At 38.9% G+C, this 23,548-nt stretch overlaps 1 protein-coding gene across 1 annotated transcript in view; it reads left to right on the plus strand.

Moving 5' to 3' along the window:
- Positions 1–23,211, plus strand: part of ALDH1A1 (aldehyde dehydrogenase 1 family member A1) — a 52,394-nt gene extending 29,183 nt beyond the window's left edge. Inside the window, exons 4-13 of the mRNA XM_073345141.1 lie at positions 2,710–2,839; positions 3,993–4,054; positions 5,366–5,494; positions 8,536–8,649; positions 10,359–10,461; positions 11,167–11,351; positions 16,545–16,709; positions 18,239–18,396; positions 19,892–19,966; positions 22,607–23,211. Of these exons, the coding sequence (XP_073201242.1) occupies positions 2,710–2,839; positions 3,993–4,054; positions 5,366–5,494; positions 8,536–8,649; positions 10,359–10,461; positions 11,167–11,351; positions 16,545–16,709; positions 18,239–18,396; positions 19,892–19,966; positions 22,607–22,679 (1,194 nt within the window). The 3' untranslated portion in view covers positions 22,680–23,211. The remainder of the gene's footprint in view (positions 1–2,709; positions 2,840–3,992; positions 4,055–5,365; positions 5,495–8,535; positions 8,650–10,358; positions 10,462–11,166; positions 11,352–16,544; positions 16,710–18,238; positions 18,397–19,891; positions 19,967–22,606) is intronic.
- Positions 23,212–23,548: the final 337 nt, after the last annotated feature.

Below are 23,548 nucleotides of genomic sequence, written 5' to 3' on the forward strand. Positions count from 1 at the left end.
CGCAATCACAGACATGAAGGTCGCTATCTTAAAACAAAAAAACTTCAAATCCAGACTCCAGCGAGAAACTGCTGAATTGGAATTCATTTGCAAATTGGATACTATTAATTTAGTCTTAAATAGAGACTGGGAGTGGCTAAGTCATTATGCAAGGTAGCCTATTTCCCCTTGTTTTTTCCTACCCCCCCCCCCCCCCAGATGTTCTGGTTTAACTTGGATTTAAACTTGGAGAGTGGTCAGTTTGGATGAGCTATTACAAGCAGGAGAGTGAGTTTGTGTGTGTATGGGGGTGGGGGGGGGTGAGAAAACCTGGATTTGTGCTGGAAATGGCCCACCTTGATTATCATGCACATTGTAGGGAGAGTGGTCACTTTGGATGAGCTATTACCAGCAGGATAGTGAGTTTGTGTGTGTGGTTTTTGGGAGGGGGGTGAGGGGGTGAGAGACCCTGGATTTGTGCAGGAAATGGCCCAACTTGATTATCATGCACATTGTGTAGAGAGTTGTCACTTTGGATGGGCTATCACCAGCAGGAGAGTGAATTTGTGTCGCGGGGTGGAGGGTGAGAAAACCTGGATTTGTGCTGGAAATGGCCCAACTTGATGATCACTTTAGATAAGCTATTACCAGCAGGACAGTGGGGTGGGAGGAGGTATTGTTTCATATTCTCTGTGTGTATATAAAGTCTGCTGCAGTTTCCACGGTATGCATCCGATGAAGTGAGCTGTAGCTCACGAAAGCTCATACTCAAATAAATTGGTTAGTCTCTACGGTGCCACAAGTACTCCTTTTCTTTTTGCATCATATGATATGCCTACATGATCTGGTTTTTCCCCCCCTAAATCCTGAACAAAAATATTGAACACGTCTGCCTTTTCTGTATCATTATTATTGAATGCAGTGCCTTCCAGACCCCATCAACAAAAGATTCTGAGTTTTTTCCCTTCCCAAAGCTGAACCGATTTGGATAAACTCAGAACACCCCTGCGAACACCATTGATCAAAACTTAAGGAGAATCCAAAGGTTTTTTTGTTTTGTTTTGATTTTAGTTCAATTCATTTTTTAAAAAAATTTTGCATAAGTTTGCACATTTGGCCAGGACCAAAAACATAAATGCTGAAACTCCAAAACAGTACATGGGGATTTTTTGGTATTTCTGACCTACTTAGGAGCAGGAAATACTAGGTGCTTCTCTTACTGATGATCCCCACAAGAGCCTTCACACAGTTTAAGACCCCTGGTACCCGTGTGCATAGGGAGACATGAGAAAAACTGTTCTAACAATATTTCAGTCTCCAAGAAGTTTCTGAATAGTTTGCTTAATGTTCAGTTTAGTTCTGGATAAACATGTACACCTTTGATTGCTTAGTGAAACGTCCCAACCTTTATAGGTTTAACTCCATTATCTGTATCTCAGCATGGGAATCTGCCTTACTAGCAATAGGTGTTTCTGAGAAATTGCTTGTACGTTCTGGGTCTAGTTAGGTCAGAAATCTCAAAAAGCAATAAGTGTACAGCTGGATGAATGTGAAAAACACAAATCAACAATGTTTTAAAAGTTCAGTTCTGATCTATTTTGAGCTATGGGCAAATGTTCAGGTCCATTCTTAAATTTATATTAACCTACTTTCTAACCCTAATTGTAACTGTGTCTATTTTTTCTATAACATCTTTGCTATTCTGAAAAGTTTTAGTAAAATGAAGTCAAAACATAGTGGAACGTGGGATTTCTTTAATGTTAACTCTTGGACTGGAGTACTGACAGAAGTGGGCACCCATGATCAAGGGGAAAATTACAGGTTTGGAATCACTAACTTGTCACTCTGAGAGTTAATGTTTTGGATGGCTATGTGGAGGGAGGGCTTGAGTATAGAAACCAAGTTAAAGGATTTTATTAATTCATTTACCACTATGTAGCTAGCTAATAAAAGACAATCCATTGTTTAGGAGGTGTTTATTTTTCCATACTGAAATGCCCTTCATCAAATGCCCTTCCTCATTTGTACAGGCCTCTCATATGCAGACTGGGAGACTTTGGTTTGGTTTTGGATGCCATTCTGCCCTAAGAGCCCTCCACAATGGAACCCTGCTCACATTATTTGTAAATTATTCATTCTTTCATTGAGGTTCCATGGAAGGTCTCCCACAATACTGAAGAACCACAGTATCCTAGTGCAACGACACCTGAGTGGTGTTGCCCTTGCTGGGAGCCTCTGCATCCCTTGGACATCATTGAGGAGGGTTAATCAGCTCTGAATAAGCGGTTGCAGAGTGTGCAAACTGAGAATGCCCACTGGCTCAGTATTTATGGTTCCATTTATATCATCTGAGCCAGGAGCTTCAAGTTGTAGCTCTTTTTATACACACCTATAGAATACTCAGTCTAAACTGGAGCAGCTTCACTTACTCAGCTAACAGAAATCTGTTTCCCACCTCCCCCCGAACCTGCATCATTTAAAATGCACCATTATCAAATGATCTGAATAAATCACTGAGAGTAAAGCCCTAGGGAAACGTCTGGTTTACAGATTTCCAAGCTGATTTTCCAGTGGCTCTGCTTCCTTCAGAAAGTGATTGATTTGCCTTTTAGAAAGTGAATATACCAGAGCTGCAAATCTGTAATTTGGGCAGCCAATAACACCATAACGAGTGATTTAGATAAAAAGTAACTGCCTTTATTAATACACGGTTGATGTGTTTTCTTCTAGACAATGGAATCCATGGATGGTGGGAAACTTTTTCCCACTGCCTACTTCATGGATGTGGGAGCCTGCCTTAGAACTTTACGCTACTGTGCAGGCTGGGCTGATAAAGTTCAAGGTCGCACCATTCCAATGGGTGAGTAGCTCTGAGAAAGTCTTTTCAAGCCAGACCTGATGCACGACATGTGATATGCCTTTGAACTGCCTCCTGCTAAAAATTCTGTAATGTGGAAAAATATTTTGCCTTGGGACAGATTTCAGATAAACATTTAATGTGGGTTGGTTAAGGCTTATCAGATGCCTCTTTTTACATCTTTGGCACAGTTAACATAACTTACTTATTCACATTTTTGGTATTTATTCAACGAAACAATATTAATTGTTTACTAGAGAAATATTAGTTTCTACATGTGAAAGTAAATATGAAGAGTCTTTTTTAAATGGGCAATATAAGTGGTAGAGGTTACACATAACAGTGTAACAGTATTGGAAACATATGTTAAGAAAGACTTTGGTTCAGTAAAGACTAAGACCTGGGCCAGAAGAAAGTCAGGTGCCCTACTATTCTTTGATTCCATTATTTGAGGATGGATGAGGAAGAGTCTGACTGGAAGAAGGGAAGGGAAGAAATTTACCTGATTTAGCTCAGAGCCCATTCTGTTGTCCCTTCCATTGATCAACTCTAAGGAATTTGACTGCCCTGCCTTCTCTCTAAGAAAGATAGATTTGTACTGAAGGAGGAATTAGGGTAAACAAGAGTGATAAATACTTCAACTTCAGAGATTTTTGCATCACACAGACCTCTATACTAGGCTTACTGAAACACATGTTTATTTGAAACCAAGAGGATTTTGTACTTAATGGATTTCATGTCAGCTAAAATATAATATTAAAAAATGTCTAAGTACCTAGGATTGTGAGTAGCTTTTTTAAAAAAACACTTTTTTAAAAAAAAAAGGGGGGGGGGGAGGGAGAAGAAGGAATTAAAAATGCTGAGTGGGCATGCTTTACACACCCCATCAGGATGCCTACCCACCACACAGACAGAAGCAGAGCTGCCACTAGGAAAAAATCAGCCAGGCTGGGCAGAATCAAACACTGAGGCATGTAGGGAAGGTCCAGATTGAATCCAGATGTACTTTTTTGTTGCATACTTAAGATTTTGAAAATATCGTTTATAAGTACAAGAATATGTAGCTATGTTTGGTAACTAAGTTTATCTTCTTTATACTTGAGCTGTTTCTCACAAAAGCTTGTGTCTGAGTGTACTATTTTTTCTTCTTGTTTAGATGGAAACTTTTTCACATTTACGAGACATGAGCCCATTGGTGTGTGTGGCCAAATTATTCCTGTAAGTTGGAGCCTTTACATAAAAAAAAAAGTTTTTTATTTAAAAGGAGTTGCTTTCAAAATTATCTCTGCACAAATGAATGTATGGATCTTTAATCATCAGAACCTTCCTTCTCAGGCCAGATTGCTTCTGACCCTGATCCTGAGAGGAGCTGTGCTAAAATCAGAAGGTGCTTGGCACATGAAGGGTAAACCCCTCACAAAATATAGCACTGTTTAAAATATGTACAGTCTAGAATGTAAAATAAATTATTTCCTTACCATAGTGCCTAGGAGTCTTAGTCATGGATGAGGACCCACTGTGCTGGGTGCTGTACAAACACAGAAAAAAGATGGCCCCTGCCCTCAAGGAGCTTACAATCTAAGTATGAGACAAGAAATAACAGATGGATACAGGCAGACAAGGAGTAAACAAAACAATCTGCATCATCTCTTATAATAAGTTGTAAATCTCCAAGTACGTTTTGGTGTATTCACTGGCTGCTTCACCCCTCACAGATCTTCAGAGATGGCCAGATGGCACATTGTACCCTCCTCTGTCGCTGGCTGCAGGCACAGAGACCAACTGCCTCCTGCCTGCATGAAATATTTTCAAAAGAACAGACAGCTGGCCCACCCTGCCCCAGCTACATCGTCTGCAGCAGCATGACTAGGAGATGTTTCTCCAGTGCTGTGTGGATGTTTTAAAGACTCTCTTTATGAACCCCATGATGATAATTCCCTATGATAGCAGTACATACCAACCCTAGCAGAAGGTAAACCTTTCCAGACACCAGCAGGAATGAATGAACACTTCACAGTCCTGCTACAGCAGGTTGTGGGGTGGAGGGATAGGCTGTTAGTGATCCTGAAGCTATTTCCTGTTGATTGTGAGACAACAAACCAACAGTTGACTCTCCAGAGATGCACAGCAAGGGGAGCAAGCCAACCAGCTGCTCCTTGAAGACTGGTTCTCTCACTCTCAGCAATCAACCACTCACCAAAGCCATGCGGAGGTGAGAGATTGCAAGTTACAATCCCATCCCTTTCAGTAGGCCAGTTCAGGTGAGGAACTATAGAGAGAAGGAGATGGCAAGACTCACCAGTTTCATCACTAAACGGGCAACTTTTGTCCGGCTTTGCTTGAGTTGCATTAGGTGTTTTCAGCCTCATCTGATCTCTAACTGCCAGTTTGAGTGCACTGAAATCGCATAAATCCAAATCAGTGGGTTTTGCACGGCCCATGTGGCAGTTCATGCTTCTGTTGAAGGGAAAGCCAATGCAATACAATGTTGTATTAGAAATAGGATACATCTTCTCATCTGTCTTTTAGTGGAACTTCCCTTTGGTTATGTTTGTCTGGAAGATCGCTCCTGCTCTTTGTTGTGGAAACACGGTGATCGTCAAACCAGCAGAAGAAACTCCACTGACTGCTATTTACATGGGATCTTTAATTAAAGAGGTGAGTTTGCCATAGCAGACTAGTATACTTTTCTAAGAGGCCCGTACAGTAGTAAGAACTAGTTTGCACTGTGCCAAAATAGCAAATAGCATATCTAGCCTTGTACTATGGAATTTACTGCAAATCACTGAAGCTAATGAAGGGTAAAAAGCTTACATATTTTACAATCTAGCCTACTGAAAAAAAAATCACACCACATTAGTAATCTAGTAAACTAAATTTTTTGGCAAATGACTGTGTGTTATAACAGCATCATACTTTTCAAAGTTCAAAGCAAACAAGAAGCTTTTGGAGATGAGTGGTGGTTAGTTTATCATCATGGTTATCTTAGTAATAGATCTGTTCTATGCAGGTGATTTTACGGAACACATATTTTTTTCACCTGGGTTTATGATTAATGAGGATAAAATTAAACTGCTTGACTGCTGCCAAACTTCATGTACAATATGTCCAACTATAATACACCTCCTCTGCTTCTGAATGTCTCAAATACAGTAGTCTTTAACGTTCCATTGGTTTCAAAGTAACGTTGCTGAGTATCACCAAGCATAGAAGGGACGCCAGAGAAGAGTGGTGAAACAGTTAAACTGGCTCTTGTTAGGATCAATAAAAACAAACTAAAAACTTTATCTGGATGTGATTACTGCCACCAAAGTCAATAATCACCAGGCTTAGTAACTTCCCCAAGTACTGGCAACACTGACTCAGCACATTTTAGTGTTATGACTCATAACAATGACTCATCACAAATACAGCCCATAGTCCGTTTAGGGCAAAGATAACAGTATGACAAAGTGGACAAGATTCACAAAAGGGCCAAATGCTGCTCATAGTGAGTCACAATGGAAAACTTTACTAGAAAATACAATTTGGGGGAATTGCTTTTACTGCTCAAAGTATTTCATCTGTTCATTTTAAACAGCAAAAATAAAGATGATGGCTCCATTGAAAAGCAATATAAAAGAAAAATTAACTGAGTTCTACCCTGACCTTGATGAAGTACCATCTCTCTCTAAATATAAGATTAACATTCCTGCAATAAGGAGTCAACTGTATTCAGAATCTCAGTGCTGTTGTTGTTCAATAGAGTATAACTGATACAAGACAATGACACTTTTATGTAGAAATGAGCAAAGGAGTAGAATTACCATTTTTATTTTTAAAAAAATCTAGTTTTATCATTGTTCATTTTGTTTCTGTTTTCTTTATCCAAATTTCACCTGTTGAAAGTTCAGGTATATCTGAAGTTTGAATATATCCGGATTGAATATTTTTGATGGATGCTCCGATATAAGTTATAGGGCATTAAAATGTGCAAATTCTTATTAAAGTTGTCAAATTGTTTCTGAGTCCAAATTTGTGAACTAAAATTCATCACAGTTCTGCTTTTGCATCTGAATTGCCTATTGAAATCTGAGTCTAGTAGTAGTGGCAAAAAGTTGTTACTCTGATAGCTGCTTTATGTGAAACCAACTGGTGATCTAAATTCATGTCTTCATGGACAAGTGTTCACATCAGAATACAACATAGTCACAGTTGGCACTAACTGATACCCTCATTGGCAGTCTCATTATGGAGACCAGTGATGGTATAGATTTATAGACCCTACACTGTCATTTTTTTCATCCTAATGTTGGTCCTTTTAGGTTAGGGATGAAACACAGCTAAGGCAGCATAGAGAAGATTTCATTGTTTTATCACAGAATGGGTCTGCAACAGAGGACTTCAGTTGCCAATGATGTAAATCTGGTGCCTTTAATGAGCACTTAAAAAGACCGAATTTTAAAAAAATGAATTAAAAAACCTGCTTATATTATATTTGATATTATAATTTCACATGTATATTGTAGTAGGGCCTAGAAGCTAACTAGGGTCAGGGTGCCATTTTGATAGGAAATATGAAATAACTTTTAAAAAATATATACAATATGTGTATGAGTCTCAGCTATATGGTATTCTTAATTAAACATGTCTATCTGGGAGTTATATTTCACTATTAAGTGCCTCAAAGGCTTCTTATTTCAAAGTCCCAGTTCTACTCTAAAAAGGGACTCTATTAAAGTGATAACATGGGGGATCTGTGTTTATTACCTTCTGTGATTCCATGCCACATTTGTTTCATGTAAAATAAAATCTTCTGCTAACTGCCAGCCCTGCAGACCCATTCTATAAAATTGAGGCCCACCTTAACTACACTTACCTTGCACCTCAGTTGGGTCTAAGTTAGCAGTGAGGATTCACAAGCAAGAAGGTACCCAACTTGACTCTGAGACCCTAATGGGAGTTTGCTGGGGTGGAAACACATTCTTTCTGTAAACTGAGCAAATTTCATCTGGAGTCACCGAGAGACAATGGATTTGATTCGTGCCAAAATCTGTACACCAGGGAGGAGGACAGCATTAAACAGAAGCTTTTGAAGGGAGGTTAAACAGCACATTTCCTAGGTACACAGGACATGCCTCCTCACTAGCCAGATCCACCCACTTTGTATTGGAAAGTTCCTTGCTAGCAGTCCCTCCAGGAAGTCTTTCCACCACCAAAGACCTACAGCTCAGGTTGTGCCAATGGAAAGAAGCAAGCCATTCCGTGTGGCACACCACAATGTCATTTTTATAGTCACTTTCCAGAGCAGAATCTCACTCTAAATCACCAGTCAAATGAATGGAATTGGCTTAATGAAGTTGAAAAAGATATTAACCAGTTTTCACGTCATTAAACATTTTCTGACTTGGGGAGGGGCATATTGAATTAATGCTGTTTCACCATTTGACAAAAGCATTGAAATAATGACAGAAACCGAGTCTGCTTTTCCAAAAGAATGTCCGCAATGGATTGGAACAAGATACCTACTCTGCAAGAAAAGCAAAAAAGAAGAACTGTCAGATAGAAAAATATTTGAGTTGGGGGTGGAAATGACTTTTTGGGTGGTTGGGGAAAAATTATTGGGGAGCTGTAGAACAGAAACAATTTAATGAAAGTAATAGACATGCTCATCCATTCTTCATCATTAACTCATAGTTCTGGTGGTTTTTACAATGTAGGCTGGATTTCCACCGGGGGTAGTGAACATTGTGCCAGGTTTCGGACCCACTGCTGGAGCAGCAATTTCTCACCACATGGACATAGATAAAGTGGCTTTCACAGGCTCTACACAGGTATTATTCTGAATGCAAGTAACTATAAACTGGAACGCTCCGCTCCTCCGATTCTGAGTAATGATTTAGTGTCTAGCTTGCTTTATGTAATTATTTTAACTTTTTTTCTTTTTTGGCTGCTGTTTTGTTAAACAAAGTCTGTGTAATGATTTGTTAGTTATTGAAAACTTCAAACTTATCTAAACAATGTTTGTACTCTAGGAAGGCCTCTTCAAACAAAGGAATCCAATGAGATACAACTGGTTCTAACTTAGCAGTACTATTCTGAGTCTTCTTTTTAAAAATATTATTCTTATATCTTTTTTGGGGGGTGAGGTTGTCTTATATATTTGAAAATTCAACAAATGGAGCTTTCTGCTATTTAATTTCATCAATGGCATTTTGGTAGGAAAAACTACCTGAAATCTATGCTCAAATCTTGCAAAGATTTATGCATATGTATGCACGTGAGTGATCCTATTACAGTCAATTGGACTGTTCACATGTGTAAAGTTAAACTTATGCATGAGTCTTTACAGGATGGGCCTCTGTTTAGATCAGGGATTCTCAAACTGGGGGTCATGACTCCTCAGAGGGTTGTGAGGTTGTTATATGGGGGGTCATGAGCAGTCAGCCTCCACCCCAAACCCTGCTTCATCTCCAGCATTTATAATAGTGTTAAATATTTAAAAAGTATTTTTAATTTACAAGGGGGGTGGCACATAGAGGCTTGCTGTGTGAAAGGAGTCACTAGTATAAAAGTTTGAGAACCACTGGTGTAAATGATCACTCATGCCATAGGCATTTATCATGACATAAATGAATGATGGCGTCAATAACTCATATATGAAAGGAAATTTTCTTTGAGAAGAAAAGTGTATTTGATAATGTTTCCATTCAATAATTTAAAAAGGGGTTGCAAATAAATTCCTGGAAGCAGGAAGATCTAGGTATTCTCAACTCCCCCAAATTATCCGGCTGCAATGAAAGCCAACAGGGATCTTACCACACTATCCCTCACGCTGAAGCTGGCATCACCACCCTACCTTCTCCAGTCTGGTTTGCAAGGGAGTCCCCTTAATAATGCAATAGGTGGAGGGGAAACAAAATGGTGCCATGCGCTGTGACTGCCCTTCCCATACTCTCTAGTCCCCTCTGGGCCTCCTTACCTCATCCCACTGAAGAGGTAGAAGCTGGGCCAGGGAAGAGTGGGCTGTGCAGACAGACTCTTGGTCTCCACAGCTCCCCTCCCATGTATGGTGCTTCAAAAGGCTTTCTCACTGCCTGGAGTAGAGGAAGGCTGCTTGAATGGGAGAAGGTGGGAGATCAGAGCCCTGGTGCCCACTGTGGCAGCAGCTTTTCCTGCCCTCTACCTCAGAATGCCTGTGTTACAGAGGTGGAGGTGATGTTAGTGCTCAGTACTGCTCCAAGTCAGGCACGATTGGTGAGGGAGGTACTGAATAGCCCTTCACAGATGCATCAGTGGGAGCTGGGCTTATCTCTGGTTTGGGGATGGGGGAATTCCTGGGGGACATAAAACTCAGGGACCCACCCCACCATCTGATCCCCCCCTCAAAATATTTTTAATGATTCTCATATTGGACAGCTACTAACCCGACCCTCACTTTTTTGGGAAAGTGAGAGCTGGGGATGGAGCAACACTTTTAAGTTTTATGGGTTTTTTGTTATGAAAACGTTGAGATTAAATTCTATTTTGTGCTACATTTTAGGTTGGCAAACTGATCAAAGAAGCTGCTGGAAAGAGTAATCTGAAGAGGGTTACATTGGAACTTGGAGGGAAAAGTCCTAATATTATATTTGCGGATGCGGATTGTTAGTAATTCTTTATATCTTTTTTCCTTTTATAGCTACCTTCCTCTTTTGCTTTGTGGTCTTAGACAATGTATCTAAATCACTGGTGTTTTGTTTCTTTTTTGTGTGTACAACATTGTGCATTTGTCCAGTACCCGTATGGGATCCTTCATTCTTTTCTAGTCATGCCTCAGGATCTTTAACTTAATTTTCACTTAAAAACTGGAAAAAGGGACCTTGGTCTGACATCCATGGAAGGACAGAACTTCTGTCAGTGTGTCAGCCCTTAGTATCGTGTGGTAGTTTTGTACCCAAAGTTGATACTAACTTCTGTTATGGGACATGAATCCATGAGATTCTGAACCAATGGCAAGAGTGCTGCTAACTCAGGAAGATGGATCGCTGAAAGCTGATAATTTTCAGCATACCATAACTGAATGCTCCTTTTGGCACTGTTGACCCAGCATCATGAGAAAATGTGGAATGAAAATTCTGTACCATGTAGTCAAAGATGCACTTGTCTAAGTATATCATATTTAGAAGTCTTTTGGGGAATAGTGTTGGATACATGTAAGAGGGATCATCTGTGCCTTAAAAGACCACATAGTGGAAAGTTTTACCAATGAGGTGGTATGACAAAGGGAGGCAATATTGTGAGCATTCAAAACCAGTATATGTAGAGACTGCAAAGAAATGAGATTTGACTAAATATTCATTTCATTGCAGTGGACAGTGCTGTGGAACTTGCACACATTGGTCTGTTCTACCATCAGGGTCAATGTTGCATAGCAGGCTCTAGGATTTTTGTGGAAGAACCTATTTATGAAGAGTTTGTCCGCAGGAGTGTTGAGCGAGCTAAGAAAATTACCCTTGGTGATCCTCTGTCTTGTGGTGTAAATCAAGGTCCCCAGGTAAGTTATAGTTACCTAACTTTGTATGGTCCTGTAATGCTATGGCAAAGAGGCACTGGGAGGGGGGTGTACTCCCCACACTGGCCCTGAGAGGGTATATTAGGCCTAATTAACCTATAGGCAGCACCTGGAGGAGCAGCCAGGGAGCAGGGAGTGATTAATCAGCTATGAGGCTCAACTGAACAGGAACAGGAGGGACCTATATAAAGCCAGGTAGTTGGCAACAGAAGGAGGCTGTAGGGAAGTAGGCTGCAGTCACTCCCTGAGAGAATGGAGGTATGTTAGGACTATAGAGGATAGTCCACTTATTCCCTGGGAGGAGAGTTGGGAGGCTGGCAAATCAAAAATGGGGGAAGTCAGGAAGATAGGAGAAGGCTCAGAAGAGCAAGGAATAGGAGTGTAGACCTTGGCTGCTGTTTAGAGGGTCCCTGCGCTGGAACTCGGAGTAGAGAGTGAGCTCGGTTCCCCCTACCAGCCACTGGGGACATGGCACAGACCAGGCAGAGGACAGTGGACTACCTGGGACAATTTGTTCTGGAACGTCTTTGTTTCACCCTCCCACCCCGCCCCAGAAGGGGAAACGCTCATATGAACCTGGCCGGAGGGCTGAGTCACAAAGAGCAGGCTGTGGTTCCTGGAGTGAGTGGGCTTCTGTGACAGGCACTATGCTTTAAAATATATTCTATTATTAATTAGAGTCCTGGAGAGGATTACATGTCAGGAGACCTGCATTTTATGCCTTACTACCTTTAACTAAAGGTTCTTGGGCAACATACTTCACCTCCTTGTCTCAGTTCCCTCTTCTATAGAATGGGGATAATACTATAGTACCTACCCACCCCCTAAAGTGCTTTGAGAAAACTCAGACGAAGGCCATTGTAGAAGTTCAAATTACTATTACCCATCTATACTAATCAGAGACCTCTAACAATAATATATTCAAGTACTACCACTGTATTATAAGTGAACATCTGTGCAGAAGTCAAAGTTACTGACATTTTTCCCACTCCTCCAAGGCTCTTGTACTTCTCCAGTTCTGCTCCCCAAAATATTGCAAATTTTAAAACACATTGTATCACAATTTGGTGGTGACCTGTTACATAAATATTCAATTAAGCATATTTTAAAATATAACACTATGCAACCGATAAGGATTCTTTTTAGGTTACTTTATAGCGCTGTTAAATTGTTCCTTGTCTAAAGTATGACTAAAATGGGAGTCGGCACAGTAGGATATGTACTGTAAATACACCTTTTTTACTCATTGTGTACCTGATCCTTATAGAATCTAAGTATCATCTTAGAGATGATAAAGCTAGAGCTGAACAAAGAAAACTCCCCAAAATTAATGGTTATAAAATGTTCCTCTTCCTGGCAACTGTACTGACACTTGGAATAATCAAAGACATCACAAAAGATGGAAAAATACATCCAAAACCATCCTAACTGGGGAGTTTGAAAGGTGTGCCTTGTTAGTGAAGTAACAACCCATATCCTGGGTTGAATAAACACCAAGGCCAAGGAATGTGGTGTTCATAACAATGAACTTGAGAGAACTAAGGTGTGTTTGTGTTTCTTAGTCTAGTGTGTGATTAATACTGAGCTAACATGAAGCCACCCTCATGTTATTGTTGCTGTATTGAGTTTAAAATCAAGTACTCCTGCTTGATATGAAAGAGGAAAACAAACAACAATCAAAAGGGTTGGTCAAACTGCTGAAAGGTACATTTCTGAAGAGGTTTAAATGGAAAATAAAAAAACCCTTTTCTCCCCACTCCCACCATCTCCCTCTCACCCTCATTTTCATTCTTAGCTCACCAGCACCCCTTATCTTCCTCCCAGGCCAGCAGAGCTTTTATCCCCAGAATCAGTGTACTGTCCTTTTGTTTACACTGTTTTTCAAAACTGAATTGAAAAAGGGATGGACTGGGATTCAACCGAACATGGTGAACAACAGTGACTGTTGTTACTGTCCTGAATGTGTGTACTATTTAGTAATTATGTCAAACCCTTTCCTCTTTTCTGTAAGTTCCTTGAACTATTTTGGCCCTCTTCTCAGTCCAAAAGGCAGCAGCCGTTTGTGATGCAGCAGCTTCTTTCAATGCGCCAATTGAAATATTGACATTTTTTGTACTGGAAACTGAGTTAAAAGTGACAGGAAGGCCAGAAACTGGAGTTGAAAGAGTAGCTGTGCACTTTGCGGGAGGAGGTGCTTAAAACTCTCACTTTTAGTTTTGCCCATTTCCCTCCTACTCTAGCTGCCTCTCTTCACTCTCTCATGGTACTTTTATTTTTGTTGTTTCTCCTCCCTCATATCCATTAAATATAATGAGACTCGGGGGCGGGGGTTGTTCTTTACATTATTGAGGTACCAGGACCAAGATTTTGCAAACTGGGTGCTTAAAGTTTGTAAGTCCATTTTTAGGTATCCTAAGAGGGTTAATTTTGAAACGTGCTGAGCACTCAGCAACTCCCATACAGGCCACTAATTCTGGTGTATGAGGAACCCAGTTTGCAAAATCTTGGTCTCACTGGGCTCCACTGGAGATTTGTGTGCAGGTGTGATGTCATCAAAAGGACCCAATCAGAATTTAGACAATCGGTGTCTCCAGCCAAAGTCTAACATGTAGGAGACACAGGTTCATATTATTTTATTTTTTTTAATGGACCTGCGAGAGAAATGTTCCCTCTTTAGCCCAATACCCAGGATTGGCAAGATTGCTATCTGAGATTCTATATGCAAAAGTCATATCATTTCCAAGCGTGTTATCAAACAGCCATGTAAGGCTAGGAATGAGAGCTTTATCCTATGGGGAAGCAGCGCTTCCCAGCTTCTCAGTAAAACCTGTCTCCTACACTGGACGAGCCTGGTCATGACAGTTTTATTTCTGGTTGTCAATGTTATGACACTGGATGTTGTTTTGGGAGGTGAATTACATGCATCCTGATTTGTATCTCCCTCTGAGTCCTGCACAGTGGTACTCATGGGAGCACACTACTTCACATATTCATTCATATGTACATGCATACTGACTCACACATCATCATCACGTATTGTTATTTGGGTATTACAATAGGGTCCAGAGGCCTCTATCAGATTAAGGCTCCATTGTGTTGGGTGCCATCCAAACAGATAGCATGAAACAGAGTCTTTCCTGAACAGCTTACAATCTAGTTTACATTATAACTGAAGTTGCCAAAGAGTTAATTTGGAAAGTGGACACAGCTGACAGCAACATCCAACTATTTCAATTCAACATTTTCCATTCTTCCTGATGTTGCACATATCAAAGATATTTTGCCCACCAGGATAACAGTAACCGTATATGTCTATTGTGTACAATAAGGCAACTGCTTAAAAGTATCACGGGTGGCCAAGAGGGCAGGGGGTGAAACAGACTTTAATCCTCATAAATATTTTCAAGCTTTTATCATAAGTTTTGTTGAATCATAAGTTTTGTTGGATAGCTTGGAAACTCACAAAAGAGACCAAAATGATCCAGTGTTCTCCAAAGCCTTTTAAAAACACTGTTTTATGGGAATGAGCATGATAATACTAGAGCTGATTAAGATGAAGCGTCTAGCCTCCTGCCTTGTCCTTCTGTTCGCTTAGTCAACTCTCCTGACCACTTCTCTACTGTGTGGAAAAGGGATGAGGTGCAAAACATCCATGGTGAATTATGATACCAGACCACAAAGAATGAAAAAGAAGAAAAACTTCTTCCCAGATAAAGCTGTCTGTGTATACTTTATTAGCGAATCCTTACTTAGAAACTCCACCAGTAAGGTTTTAGAACACAACCCTGATAACTGTAAACAATGGTGTTAGCAGTTGACAATTCTAAGAACTGGACAAATCATGTCAGTATTACAGTGAGATTTGGCTTGCAGTCAAATTCTGTAGCAAGAGTTTAGTTGTCACCTCCTCTCTCTAAGGTGTCATCTTGAGCAAGAAGATAGAACTCCCTTTCCCTCCTCAGCAAAATGATATAATAATGGGGAAAACTGCTCAATAAGAATGCTGATAAATGCTGGGCAAAAGTAAACATAGTGTGCCTACCTGAATTTAATCAATGGGAGTTTTGCCACTAACTTCACTGGGACCAGGATTTCCCCCTGAGCGTTGCGCTGTCCAGAGTAAGGACCCTATCCACACTAATGGATAGGGGTAAGCTTACTCATGGGAGTAGTCTCATTGTCTTAATGACTGGGTGTTTGTAAGGCTGAACCCCAAAAACACACAGAAAAAAATCACTGAGAAAATGGACAAGATAGGAAGGTTCTCAACCTATAAGAAACAAGTTGTGGTGTTGGTTTTATATTTTGAAACATATGCAGAGTTACTTGTACAAAATTTCCCTCCAGGAAGGAATAGACAATAGTGTGTTTATTTTGCTGCCACAATAATAACTTTCTAACATGGTACAACTCTATTTTCTGTTATCAACTTTGCCATTTTGTTGGGAATGTCTTGTCTCAGTTGCATTCCCATTGTAAATGTCTGCTCCTTCCACATCTTGCTCTGATGGACCTGCCAAGCTGATATATGCTTGGTGTTACTTGCATTTGTTTTTTGATTTTGGTGTAAAACAATAAATAAACCACCATTCAAGCTCAATGCCAACAGTTATTCTGTATTCCAGCAACTTCCAGTGATAGAACAAAATTAAATAGTACTGAATTCAAATTCTGCTCTGTTTTTTCCCCCTCTACTAGTGTTAGTAAAAGAGTGTGACCAATCCGGCAGTTCTTGGGAAGGCTTGTCTATATACTTGATCCCAAACAATCCCACTGACTTCAGTGGGTGCTAGATTGGGCCCTATATTAAGACTGCAGGATCAATCTCTGTGATGCCCACTTGCACGAATTTCAGAGTACTGAGAGAAGTCTGCAATTAATGTATTTTATAGAGGAGAATCTTTATTTTTTATGCAACCAGAATATCAACTTGTTTAGAACATTTAACCCTTCATACTGTGCTTATATCTCTTATTACTGATATATATGGGGAAAGCCTGTAAAGTTTTGAGAAGTTAAAGACAAAAAAATTTGTGGGGCTTGCCAGCTGTTTCATTTCAACATGTAAGATTTAATGAAGCTACAACATTGTTAAGGAACATTGTTAATGGGTTGGGAAGGGATTGCTATCAGTACATGCTACTTTTATCCCTCCTGCAATATATTTTCATTTAGATTAATAAGGAGCAGTTTCATAAAATACTTGACTTAATTGAGAGTGGGAAAAAAGAAGGAGCCAAACTGGAATGTGGAGGAGGTCCATGGGGAGACAAAGGTTACTTCATCCAGCCCACGGTTTTCTCTAATGTTACAGATGATATGCGCATCGCCAAAGAAGAGGTAAATAAATTCATGAGAGTCTGTACTTTCACATGCAGTTCTCTGCTTAAATGTCTGTACAAAATATCCATTTAAAAGGTCAATTTGATAGATAAAAATTTTTGCAATAAATCTTTCATTCTAGGTTGGTTCAGTTTAGAATCTCTTTCTTAGTTACTTACATTAGCTTAGTCAACTCAATGAAAAGTGCTGGAAAGGGAGAATAATCTGCCTGGCTAAAAAAGGTTCCAGTTAGTCTATATGAGACAACAGGTACAGTGGTTGGAATTTTTAGTTACATCACCCTGTACTGCCAGATCTAGGGTAATACATAACAGAGAAAACAAATCTTTCAGGGACAGCTTGTGAACTCCTTGATCCCCTTGATGAGCAGCTATTTGCTACAGTAGTCCCATTGACTTCAGTGGAATTATTCTGTTGAGTAGCTGTTCCACCCCTCCCCCCGGAACAAGGAGTTCACAATTTGGCTGTCAACAAATTAATTTAAAGTGAATAAAAAAGCCCTAGTGCCTCTAGAATGAATCCTGAGGGACCAGGAGCAACAGGAGAGCGATTTAAAAATCCTCACCAGATTTATGTGGTTTCTGTTAGGACATCACTCCCACAAGAATAGCCTCTCTCTTATCTGCACTGATCTAGATGAAATCAGGATGAACAGAGACCATTTTAAAATGTTCAAGATTAATTTACAATTTTGAACCTCAGAGGTTGACTTTCAATTTTAATTTGGGGGGAATGTTCAGGTGGCTGCTTCTTTTATCCAAACCAATTCATATAGCCCTCGTTGCAGAATTTGAACTAGATGCTGTTTCTAGTAAAGTCACGCACAAAGCTCCCATTCATTTCGGTGGGAGCAAGACTGAGTCTATGTGGTACTACTCCCCTATCCCTAGTTACAGAAGTACTGAATAGTGCAGCATTGCAATTTCTGGCTGAGAACATGGAGCTAAATTAATTGCCCAATAACAGAAGAAGAGCTGAGTCTAATGGAATATTTTCCTGTTTAATAGTTAACACCCAGAAGGAGAGTAGAATTAGTTATTTTACTTGGCTTCTTTGTTTAGTTGTGCAGGCACTTGTGGAGATAAAACGCTAATAAAAGGTTTATGAGAGGAAAAATTGAATGTATTTTTCAATTTTAAAAATGGAGTTGACCAAAAATAAATAATTTAAGAGTTCACTGGAACACTGTACAGATGTGGTAACATCCTGTAACTTCAAGTTAGGTATTAAATGATCTTCTGTTTCTCTTTAATTATTTTCATGTTTACAATCATCTTACTTTAATTAATTGTCGACTCCATATTATTCTAACCTCACTTACACTTAGGATAGTAGTGAACATTTAGTTATCATGCCCTAAAGTCTATGTTCTTGATTTGATTAATAACATAGGAATAAGGCTCCTCTGACAGAAATAAATACTTTAGAAATAAATTATTTCAAACAATAAACCATACTGAAGTTTCCACAGATTTTAACCACCTTTTATTTCTTTTTCTTTTTCTTTTTTTTTGGATCTGAAATAGATTTTTGGGCCAGTGCAGCAAATCATGAAGTTTAAAACTGTAGATGAAGTTATCGCGAGGGCAAACAATACTCAGTATGGGTTAGCAGCAGCAGTTTTTACCAGAGACCTTGATAAAGCATTGACATTTACAACTGCTCTTCAGGCTGGAACAGTATGGTATGTAACAATGATTTAATTATCCCTCATTGATAATATTTATACATAGCCGAGGCTGAAATAGGAGGCCATTTGAACAACACTTTATTGGGTGACTTACTATATATGTTTTTTTTCTTCTAACCCTTTCTGATCTCCAGGGAGGCAGATTCCCTCCCCTTGCCCTCCAATACCTCATTTGCTATTATGTAGTATTTCTCATGAATCTGCCAGTTAGAAAGTGCAGGTGACTTGGTGGACTCTCCATACACAATACTGTGGTAGCACAATATAAACTTAGTTCATAAAACTCAGTTTCTCACGTTACCTTAAAAAGCCCATTCTCTTAAAATGCTTCAGACATCAACCTTGGTAGAGTGGCACCCTGGGGATGAGCTGAATGGAGAGAGAGACTCAAATGATTAATGCTGTTCTCCACACTGAGAGTGACCGGGGTGCACCAGTAAAGTGGCACATGGTAGTCAAAGGGGTAGACAGATTTTTCAAGGACCCAAAGCTTGGCCTTATTTTGTGTTGGATCTTAAACAACACACACTTAGCACCAGTCCCCTGTCCAATTAGACTTACATTATTCACAAAAGAATACATGGTTACCGGTAACCCAAACAAATGCACCTTCTTACAAAAGTAATTTCAGGGTTTTGATTCAAGAGTAGGTATTTTTCTTTAGATTATTTAAAATTGTATAAACCCTTTAGAGAGAGAACCAGTGTGAAGCATCCCAGTAGTCAATAACCAAAAACATTTGAAGAGAGTAATTTTTAAAAAAAATATATTTTCTAGTCTCGAATAAATGTTGTTCTCTGTGGAAATCTCTGTTTTCTTCCTAATCCTCACTTGCCAGTGTTCAAGTCAGTGGGACCTGGCAGTGAAAGAGAAGAGAATTAGAAGCGGTAGAAATGAAGAATCACTCAGTTGAAAATCCTGGAGGACTGAGTCAACTAATCAGTTGAACCAGTAGAAGGCTCCCTCTGCCCACACTATTAATTCTGCTAGTTTCTAGCCCCATTAAAAAAAATTTGCCATAGGTAATTACACTTCTACTGAGGTTTCTTGTCCTCAACAGTAAATAATATAGAGTATTGGAACTATCACGCAGAATCCAACAGAATATCCTGAGTAAATAGTGAAATGACCCTAGACTTTGTTTCTGAGAACAAACCTGAAAGACACTGACTGTTCCTTGGGCTCTGAAAAATGGTGCCGGAACTTCACAGATTTTCAGTAGTAGGGAGATTTGTTATAGTTGTCAGTTACAAATATAAAATTATCATTATCCCTTGAAGACTCTAAATTGTATTACAAATCCAGTATCTACAACTGTAAATGCACGTATTACTGTTTCACTGAACTATGAACGACATACCTGGTAAGTATATTTAAGATCTTCAGCTGGTGGAAATCACCATAGCTCTACTGAAATCAAAGGCACTATACTGATGTTCACCAGCTGAGAATCTGGCCCATGATGTGTAAAGTCATCTTTCTTTTTCAGGGTAAACTGCTATAGTGCAGTGTCTGCTCAATGTCCTTTTGGAGGATTTAAAATGTCAGGAAATGGACGAGAACTGTAAGTAATGCTTTAGATCTGTACACTAGGATTTAGCTGCATGTCATTCCCAGGAATTCCCGAACTCAACTTTGGGGGACCACTTTCACCATTTTTCACTAGAACTCTTTACCTAGGGTCTGTAGTGTCATATTTTTCAGCTAAAGTTCAGAGCTTTCCTGTTATTACATATAGCGTCAGACAAATCATTTAATAAATTTCAGTAATTAAATTATTGACACTATAGCCAGTTTCTCAAAGAATGGGCACTTGTGGTGAGGTATAAGGGCACACGTGTATATGCAAAATTGGTATTTGTGGGTACAGTTTTCCATTTTGCATGCACACATGCATGTTTTAATGCAGTTACCTGAATGCTCATGTATAATTTGTGGATTCCACTTTAGGTGCTCAGTTTTTGAAAATTCAACCCATCCTGCATATTGTAACTAGTGAGGCACAAATTTCAAAAGTTTTGGAGCTTCATTTTAGTTTAGATGAATATTTCCAGGTTTACAGGCTCGTGGCAACAACATTTTAAAAATGCTTCCCAGTTCCAGTTTACTCAAAAGTAGCCACAGAAATAGCCTTTCACAGTCTCAGTCCTTCTACCTCTGGTTTTGACCCAAACCACAAAGTGCAAAGGTACATACAAATGAAAAGTGAACCAAACGCATTTGAATCTCTGAAGTTTGGTTCATATTCCATTTGGACTACTTGTTGGTTTATCTGAGCCAGCTCACTCATCCCTACTTGTAATATTAGCAAATGTGATGAGTCATGTAATGAGTAATATCATGAAACACCTGACATCATGTAAGCCTGTTGCATGAAATAGCATTATGCCTTCTGATTTTCAGAACATACACTGCTGCTTTCCACCTGCACCTTAGAAACAAGCAGCAAGTTTCTAAAGAACACCAATATATCACAGCAGCAATGTTCCATCTACATTAATTTGTTAACTGAAGGGTAAAGCCAAAACAATAAATAGTTTCCCTTTTGTTAAGTCTCAGGATAGATACTTGCATCGAACAACAGAATTAATTTGATAAATAACATATGTACAGGTGTACTGCATCTGAGTTAATGCTCTCTTTCTAGAGATAAGGGGTAGGATTTTTCAAAAGCACTCAGCATTGTCCTCAATCTGCTCCTTTTGGCAAAACTAATTTTGAAGGGAACAACTAGGCCTAATCTAGGCACTTCTGAAAATCCCACCCAAAGAGAACAAATGATGATTTAAGCCATTGCTATCAAAGACTGTTTTAAATTTGGTATGTCAGATATTTGAGGCAGCTATTTATGAACCACAGTCTTTATAAATCAAGGTTAAAAAGCCCTTGCAGAAATCAGGAGATACATGCAGTTGTTAGAGAGAGATTTCACCACTGGAAATTGTACAAAAATAATGTAAACACTGGTATTATCTAGAGTAAGGAATTTTAAGGAAGTTGAGCATCTAATTCCCATTCGTCCCTTTGGAAATCTCCTCCCTCATGATGTGTAGGAGTGCATCATCAGAGTTAATGGAGTGACATAAAAGGACAGTTAGGAGGCAATGTTTCCTTTGGCTTAGGTGTCTAACTTAGGAATCTGAGCCATAAGTAAACCAAACATGAGATAGAGAGAATTTATGGAGAAAAGTCATATCGAAAGGAATAAAATTTTATGTTATATTTCTATAGACAACATTTGGCAAAAACATTTTCAAGGAGTAGACACACAAACAAGCAAATGTGTAATAAATAACACAGAGAACAAGAAAGTAAATGTGTCAGGCTATATCTAGAACTAAAACTAAAAGAAAACTTAGTAGGTAACCATTACAGTGAAGGTTATACAATTTTGCTGTTACAAAGTAAATAAATGAATGTTATGAATGACCAAGATGCCTCATGAAAGAAATCTCAGTAAAGGATATCTCAGTGTATGGTCCTGATAGTTGACAGATCTCAGCTTTTCTCATATACATACTTAACAGTATGGTTATAGGAGCCAAGATATAATTAGATTGTAGCAAGGCCCAGCTTAATATGCTGTAAAAACAATCAATTATTTCTAAACAGTGTGGCATAAAATGTAAAACATCTAGGAAACTCGAAGTTAAAGCATACAGGCCATCCTGATTTCACAATGTGAAATTTAAAGGGCCACCATAATAGGTTAAGGGTCAGTCAGATTTAACTTTAAGTTTCCTAACTTCTGTTGGTTTATGTCAAAGCCTGAAAAATATTTAAACATACTGTTGTATACAGTTTCGTCACTAACTAAAAGTTCCCATAATGGGTTAACTATGTGTTTTATTCACCCAAGAATAAGATTCTTAGGAAAATTCAGACAGCTGAGGAAGGCCCTGTAAAGTGTATGTGGGTGTAGGTCGTGACAAGTTCCTGATTTGGGGCTCAGTTTAAATATGTGCTAAATGGCTTCAGTAACATTGTGTCATACCAAAATGGAAGCCCTTTGACACATTTTTCCTGGGAAGCAATTGCTTTTGTGTTGAAAATAGCATCCAGCAGTAGCCTAGCTAGATTGAAAACTTCCAAGGAGGCCAAGAAAATGTAGCCAGTTGTAAAGTACTACAGCAGATCCATTCTGAGACATCACTACTATGATCAGCATTGCAGCGAGTGCTATTATTGTTTCTCATTTATCTAGGGGAGAATATGGCATTCATGAATATACAGAAGTTAAGACTGTCACAATCAAAATTCCACAGAAGAACTCGTAATGTTGCTCCAGGACAGAATTTAGCATCTTCAAATACTAAGCAAATCTGCAAAGGTTAATTGCGTTGTGAAAAATTTTTACATCCCAAATTATTCATTAACTTGCAAACAAGGAATTTGCTTAAATTAACATGATCGAGATTAATGTAGAAATTGTACATGTAATTTACTGAGAGGGACATTTTAATGCCTGGAACATAGCTAACAAATTTTGAAATTCTTATTGAGAAAGGACTATTTTTTCAATGGAAGATATGTGCTATGAAAATGTCTTTTTTTTTCCCAATACATACAGCTTGTGCAGTTTGATTTAATGTGCTATTCTAAATATTAGATGGCAAGCTGTCTTTACGTTTTTCATCATGACGTTAGCAAAAGCACTTACAAATTACTATCTAATCGATATTCTTCTCTGTCTCTTTGGAAAATCATAGATTTGTTCTGGGTACATTGCTGAGAATGTTGAATTTGTTCATCGTGTTAAGTACTCCACACATAATCTGGATGTAAACTTTATTAAAATCTATCTTCAAATCTAATATTGTTTCTTTTACTGACATTTAAAATGGCAATAGTTTTCACTGAGCACTGTATAGTACACTTTGGATGCGACAGAATACGCAGTACTCTCAAATGTGCTTAAGTCATTAGAAATATATTAAGTTGGCTCTAGGAAAGCTAAACTACCTAATTCTTTGACAGTTACTTATAGAAGAAAACTGTAATAAATACATAGGTGCACAGAGACCAGGATAATCTGAGTCCAGCATTTAGGGTATGTCTACACTTAGAAGTGGAGATGTAAATTGCAACTTGAGGTGATCTACTCAAACTAGCTCTAATTGAGCTGCCATGCTAAAGATAGAGTGTA

This window comes from Lepidochelys kempii, chromosome 5 (assembly GCF_965140265.1).
Source record: "Lepidochelys kempii isolate rLepKem1 chromosome 5, rLepKem1.hap2, whole genome shotgun sequence".
Lineage (NCBI taxonomy): Eukaryota > Metazoa > Chordata > Testudines > Cheloniidae > Lepidochelys > Lepidochelys kempii.